Genomic DNA, 7,158 nt, shown 5'->3' on the forward strand with positions numbered 1-7,158 from the left:
GATGGGGGTGAGGGGGGTCGGGTGATGGCAGAAACCTCTTCATGCGGGTGTGGCGGTTGAGTTGCTGGCTGGAACCTGTCAACGGTGGGGTAGGGATGCTGGCATGAACCTGTTGATGGGGTTGTGGCGGGGGGGTTGTTAACTGGAACATGTCAACTGTGGGGGAATGATGCTGGCAGGAAACTGTCGATGGGGGTGTGGCGGGTATTTACTGGCTGGAAGCTGTCGACGGTTGGGGAGGGATGCCGGCAGGAACATGTCGATGGGGGTGTGGCGGGGGGGTTGTTGGCAGGAACCTGTCGACTGGGAGAGGGTTGCTGGCTGGAACCTGTCGATATTGATGTGGGGGTGGGATGCTGGCAGGAACCTGTTAATGGGGATTCCGGGGAGGGATGCTGGCAGGAACCTGTCGATGGGGATGTCGGGGGCGTGCTGACGGGAACCTGCTGATGGGGGTGTGGGGGTGGAGTTTGCTGGAGGGAACCTGTTGACTGTGGGAGAGGGATGCTGGCAGGAACCTGTCGATGGGGGTGTGGGGGTGTGGTTGCAGGTGGGAACCTGTCGATGGGGGTGTGGAGGGGTGGTTTGTTGGCTGGAATCTGTCAACGGGGAAGTGATGAGGGGTTGGTAGCTGACCGGAACCATTCAACAGTGGGTGTGGGATGCTGGCAGGAACCTGTCGATGGTGGGGGAAGGTTGTTAGTTGGAACCTGTCGACGTTGATGTGGGGGAGGGATGCTGGCAGGAGCCTGTCGATGAGGTGTGGGCTGGGGGAGTTGCTGGTTGGAACCTGTCAAAGCTGGGGGAGCGATGCTGGCAGGAGCCTTTTGATGGGGATGTGGGCTGGGGGAGTTACTGGATGGAACTTGTCAAAGCTGGGGGAGGGATGCTGGCAGGAACCTGTCAATGGGGGTGTGGGGGGAGTGCTTCAGGCAGGAAACTGTTGATGGGGCTAAGGGGTTGGGGTTTGCTATCTGGAACCTGTTGACGGTGGGGGAGGGATACTGGCAGGAACCTGTCGATGTGGGTGTGGGGTGGGTTGCTGGCAGGAACCTGTCGATTGTGGGGGTTCTTACTGGCTGGAACCTGTTGACAGTGGGATAGGGTTGCTGGCAGGAACCTGTTGACGGTGGTGTGGGGTGTATGTTGCGGGCGGGAACCTGTCGATGATGGGGGAGTTATGCTGGCAAGAACATGTTGATAGGAGTGTGGGGGGTTGGGGTTGCAGGCTGGAAACAGTCGACGGTGGGGGTGTGTTGTTGGCTGGAACCTGTCGATGGGGGTGTGGCGGGGGTTTTGATGTCTGGAACATGTCGACGGTTGGGGAGGGATTCAAGCAGGAACCTGTAGATGGGGGTGTTGTGGGGGTGTTTGCTGGCTGGAAGCTGTTGATGGTGGAGGAGGTATGCTGGCAGGAACCTGTTGATAGGGGTGTAGTTCTGGGGTTGCTGGCTCGAAACTGTTGACGGAGGGGGAGGGATACTGGCAGGAACCTGTCAATGGGGGTGTGACGGGTGGGTTGCTGGCTGGAACGTGTCGATGGTTGAGGAGGGTTGCTGGCAGGAACCTATTGACGGGGTTTGGGGTTCTGTTGCTGGCTGGAACCTGTCGATGGTTGGGAAGGTATGCTGGCAGGTACCTGGGGTTGCTAGCAGGAACCTGTCGACAGTGGTGGAGGGATGTTGGCAGGAACCTGGAGTTGCTGGCAGGAACCTGTTGATAGTGGCGGAGGGATGCTGGCAGGAACCTATCGACAATGTGGGAGGGAAGCTGGAAGGGACCTGTCGATGGGGTTGTGGTGGGTGGTTTGCTGGCTAGAATCTGTTGACGGTGGGGAAGGGATGCTGGCAGGAACCTGTTGATGGGGGTGTGGTGGTGGAGTTGCTGGCTGGAACCTCTCGACGTTGGGGCAGGGATGCTGGCAGGAACCTGGGGTTGCTGGTGGGAACCAGTCGACATTGGGGGAGGAATTCTGGCAGGAACCTGTAGATGGGGTTGTAGCGGGACAGTTGCGGACTGGAACATGTCGACGGTGGGGGAGGGATGCTGGCCACAATCTCTCGGTGGAGGTGTGGGGGGGTGCGATGCTGGTAGAAACCTCGATGCGGGTGTGGGGCTGGAGTTGCTGGCTGGAACCTGTCGACAGTGCAGGAGGGAAGCAGGAAGGGACCTGTGGATGGAGGTGTGGGGGGTGGGATGCTGGCAGAAACCTCTTGATGCGGGTGTGGGGCTGGAGTTGCCAGCTGGAACCTGTTGATGGTGGGGGAGGGATGCTGGCAGGAATCTGGGGTTGCTGGCAGGAACTGTTGATAGTGGCAGAGGGATGCTGGCAGGAACCTATCGACAATGTAGGAGGGAAGCTGGAAGGGACCTGTCGATGGGGTTGTGGTGGGTGGTTTGCTGGCTAGAATCTGTTGACGGTGGGGGAGGGATGCTGGCAGGAACCTGTTGATGGGGGTGTGGCGGTGGAGTTGCTGGCTGGAACCTCTCGACGTTGGGGCAGGGATGCTGGCAGGAACCTGGGGTTGCTGGTGGGATCCTGTCAACATTGGGGGATGGATTCCGGCAGGAACCTGTCGATGGGGTTGTAGCGGGACAGTTGCGGACTGGAACATGTTGACGGTGGGGGAGGGATGCTGGCCACAATCTCTCGGTGGGGGTGTGGAGGGGTGGGATGCTGGCAGAAACCTCGATGCGGGTGTGGGGCTGGAGTTGCTGGCTGGAACCTGTCGACAGTGCAGGAGGGAAGCAGGAAGGGACCTGTGGATGGAGGTGTGGGGGGTGGGATGCTGGCAGAAACCTCTTGATGCGGGTGTGGGGCTGGAGTTGCCGGCAGGAACCTGTTGATGGGGGTGTGGCAGGGGTGTTGCTGGCTGGAACCTATCGACAATGTGGGAGGGAAGCAGGAAGGGACCTCTTGATGGAGGTGTGGTGGGGGGTTTGCTGGCTGGACCTGTCAATGGTTGGGGAGGGATGCTGGCAGGAACCTGGGGTTGCTGGCAGGAACCTGTTGATGGTGGCGGAGGGATGCTGGCAGGAACCTGTCGATAGGGGTGTGGCAGGGTTGTTGCTGGCTGGAACCTATCGACAATGGGTGAGGGATGCTGGCAGGAATCTTTCGATGGGGGTGTGGGGGAGTGGGTTGCTGCCGGGAAACTGTCAACAGTGGGGGAGGGCTGGTGGCAGGAATCAGTCGATGGGGGTGTGGGGATGTGTTACTGGCTTGAACCTGTCGATGGGGGCGTTAACAGGGCGGTTGCTGGCTGGAACCTCTCAATCAACAGTAGTGGAGGGATCGTGTTGGCAGGAGCCTCGCTGTCATAAGCTTCATGGGGCACTAAGGTGCTCTTTTTGTTGCATCAAGCTTCACTGAACACTACTCATGCTTGGCCCGCACTAGTGATATAGCCAGGGACGGGTAGAGAGTCACTAGCCTGCGTCAACCTCGACGCTACTAATGCGGGAGGGGGTGGGGCGGGTCTAACAGCCAGGGATGGCTGGGAGGGGGGAAGCAGCACCTCGTTTGGAGGGGGCAGTGCCCACGAATGCCCTCTTGGCATCGACCCTCTGTTGGTGAGTCCAGATTTGGAGTATTATGTGTAGATCTGGGTGCCTAATTACAGGAAGGGTATGAATAAGATCGAAAGAGGGCAGAGGAGATTTATTAGGATGATGCTTGGTCTTCAGGAGTTGAGTTACAGGGAAAGAATAAACCGGTTAGGACTTTATTCCTTGGACCATAGAAGAATGAGGGGAGATTTGATAGAGGTTTACAAAATTATGATGGGTACAGACAGAGTAAATGCGAGTAGGCTCTTTCCACTTAGATTGGGAAAGATAAATACTTGAGGACATAACTTTAGGATGAAAGGAGAAAGGATTAGGGGGAACTTCTTCCCTCAGAGAGGGGTGGGAGTGTGGAACGAGCTGCCAGCTGACAATAAATTGGATAGATACATGGATGGGAGAGGTCTGGAGGTTTATGGAATGGGTGCAGGTTAATGGGACTCGTGGAATGATGTTTTGGCAGAGACTAGAAGGACCAAATGGACTGTTTTCTGTTTTCTGTGCTATAGAGTTCTAATGGTTCTAATGGGAAAGGAGAGGTCCGGACAAACAGACAAAAGGTGTCAATTGGATATGATAAGAGGCATGGTGGGAATTGATTTTGGCTCTGTGAAAGGAGACAGAGGGAACAGGAAAGGGGGGAGGGAGAGAGAGAGAGAGAGAGAACTGGAGGAAAGGAGACAGGGGTAGATGATCGGGGGATGGGGTTTCTAACAGAAACCAGGGCAGTTAATGCGATCCGGTTGGAGGGACCCCAGACCGAAGTTCCTCCAATTTGCAGGAGGTCTCAGTCTGGCAGTGCATGAGACATACCGGCAAGAGAATGGGTTGGAGAATATAAATGGGTGACTACTGGGAGATGCACGTTATTTTTGCGGACAGAACCAAGGTATTCAACTAAATGTGCATATAACATCAGATGAAGCCACACACACACACACACACACACACACACACACACACACACACACACACACACACACACACACACACGCGCGCACACACACACACATACACCACACACACCACCCACATACACACACCACATACACATACACCACACACACACACCACCCACACACACCACCCACATATGCACACACCACACACACACATATACATATACACATACACCACACACACACTACTCACATACACACACACCACATACACACATACAACACAAACACACACCACACACATATACACACACACATACATTGCACCAAACCACACATACACACACACACGTACACCACACACACATACACACACACACACTCAACCACACTCACCACACACAACCACACACACACCACCCACATTTCTTTTTTTTCTTACATACACCACACATATACACACACATACACCACACACACATACACACACCACACACACACACATACACCACACACACTCAACCACACTCACCACTCATACGCACACATTTTTCCCTTTTTTCTCTTTTCTTTGGCTTGGCTTCGCGGACGAAGATTTATGGAGGGGGTAAATGTCCACGTCAGCTGCAGGCTCGTTTGTGGCTGACAAGTCCGATGCGGGACAGGCAGACACGGTTGCAGCGGTTGCAGGGGAAAATTGGTTGGTTGGGGTTGGGTGTTGGGTTTTTCCTCCTTTGCCTTTTGTCAGTGAGGTGGGCTCTGCGGTCTTCTTCAAAGGAGGTTGCTGCCCGCCGAACTGTGAGGCGCCAAGATGCACGGTTTGAGGCGATATCAGCCCACTGGCAGTGGTCAATGTGGCAGGCACCAAGAGATTTCTTTAGGTAGTCCTTGTACCTCTTCTTTGGTGCACCTCTGTCACGGTGGCCAGTGGAGAGCTCGCCATATAACACGATCTTGGGAAGGCGATGGTCCTCCATTCTGGAGACGTGACCCACCCAGCGCAGCTGGATCTTCAGCAGCGTGGACTCGATGCTGTCGACCTCTGCCATCTCGAGTGCTTCGACGTTAGGGATGAAGGCGCTCCAATGAATGTTGAGGATGGAGCGGAGACAACGCTGGTGGAAGCGTTCTAGGAGCCGTAGGTGATGCCGGTAGAGGACCCATGATTTGGAGCCGAACAGGAGTGTGGGTATGACAACGGCTCTGTATACGCTTATCTTTGTGAGGTTTTTCAGTTGGTTGTTTTTCCAGACTCTTTTGTGTAGTCTTGCAAAGGCGCTATTTGCCTTGGCGAGTCTGTTGTCTATCTCGTTGTCGATCCTTGCATCTGATGAAATGGTGCAACCGAGATAGGTAAACTGGTTGACCGTTTTGAGTTTTGTGTGCCCGATGGAGATGTGGGGGGGCTGGTAGTCATGGTGGGGAGCTAGCTGATGGAGGACCTCAGTTTTCTTCAGGCTGACTTCCAGGCCAAACATTTTGGCAGTTTCCGCAAAACAGGACGTCAAGCGCTGAAGAGCTGGCTCTGAATGGGCAACTAAAGTGGCATCGTCTGCAAAGAGTAGTTCGCGGACAAGTTTCTCTTGTGTCTTGGTGTGAGCTTGCAGGCGCCTCAGATTGAAGAGACTGCCATCCGTGCAGTACCGGATGTAAACAGCGTCTTCATTGTTGAGGTCTTTCATGGCTTGGTTCAGCATCATGCTGAAGAAGATTGAAAAGAGGGTTGGTGCGAGAACACAGCCTTGCTTCACGCCCTTGTTAATGGAGAAGGGTTCAGAGAGCTCATTGCTGTATCTGACCCGACCTTGTTGGTTTTCGTGCAGTTGGATAACCATGTTGAGGAACTTTGGGGGGCATCCGATGCGCCTGACGGCCCTGATTTTGATGCTCCTGCAACTCCTTCCTGCTGGTCATGGGTCAAAGATACTGGGCACTGGACGGAAAGGGTCCTCAACAATTCTTTGAGCCCTATTTAAGCAACATTTACAGTAGAAGTTACCAGTAGAGGAAAGGGAGACCCCAGTGATCCTCTCAACCATTTTGATGACCCTCTGTATTGATTTACAGTCCAATGCTTTGCAGCTACCATCCCACACGATAGTGTAGCTGGACAGGATGCTTTCAGTGGTGCTCCTGTAGAATGATGTCAAGCTGCGGTCTGGGAAACTTGCCATCCTTGATCTCCTGAGGAAGTGTTCAATTTGAACACCAAAAATATCAGTTTAAATTTAGACGTACAGTGCGTTAACAGGCCCTTCCCATTAACCCAGTTACACCCAATTGACCTGCAACCCAAGCTACATTTTAAGTTCTCAGAAAAAATTGCTGGCTTTAAAATAACCTTACAATGAAACAGTTATTGTGGAGACTTGGCAGCAAATTATATTTAGACAAGTTGGCAGAGGTGGGGTGGGGGTGCAGGAGGTGAAGCAATGTGATCCTGCGATACCAGGTTTGTATAAAACACCTCCTGAAGGCTAAAGGTCAGAAGAACGGTCTAAAGAATTGTCCTTCCAGTTTCTCAGGAGCAGGGGTTTATCAACAAACGTGCTGGAGACACTCACAGTGTCACACAGAAGTCAAAGGAAATCAAAATTAAGATTTATTGTCAAGAGTACACATGTGACATCACATACAACCCTGAGATTCCTTTTCCTGTGGGCCAGGCAGAAGTTCTACTGAACATGGAAGT

At 53.7% G+C, this 7,158-nt stretch overlaps 1 protein-coding gene across 1 annotated transcript; it reads right to left on the reverse strand.

The window, feature by feature from the left end:
* Window positions 1-1,332: 1,332 nt before the first annotated feature.
* Window positions 1,333-3,560, reverse strand: LOC138742026 (uncharacterized). The gene is made up of 4 exons (XM_069896218.1): window positions 3,431-3,560; window positions 3,230-3,325; window positions 1,930-3,145; window positions 1,333-1,855 (listed from the first exon to the last, which is right to left on the reverse strand). The coding sequence occupies exons 1-4, from the start codon at window positions 3,558-3,560 to the stop codon at window positions 1,333-1,335; spliced, it is 1,965 nt and encodes a 654-aa protein (XP_069752319.1).
* Window positions 3,561-7,158: the final 3,598 nt, after the last annotated feature.

The sequence above is a fragment of the Narcine bancroftii genome, chromosome 8 (genome assembly GCF_036971445.1).
Source record: "Narcine bancroftii isolate sNarBan1 chromosome 8, sNarBan1.hap1, whole genome shotgun sequence".
Taxonomy (NCBI): Eukaryota; Metazoa; Chordata; class Chondrichthyes; order Torpediniformes; family Narcinidae; genus Narcine; species Narcine bancroftii.

What these genes read in the sequence shown, in the direction of transcription:
- LOC138742026 (XM_069896218.1), bottom strand. Translation starts at nt 3,560, where the DNA reads ATGCCAAGAGGGCATTCGTGGGCACTGCCCCCTCCAAACGAGGTGCTG. An exon ending in GTCGAGGTTGACGCAGGCTA is followed by an intron (nt 3,326 to 3,430) that starts GTGACTCTCTAC and finishes TGCCCCATGAAG; the next exon opens with CTTATGACAGCGAGGCTCCT. An exon ending in GTTCCCACCAGCAACCCCAG is followed by an intron (nt 1,856 to 1,929) that starts GTTCCTGCCAGC and finishes CCCCATCAACAG; the next exon opens with GTTCCTGCCAGCATCCCTTC.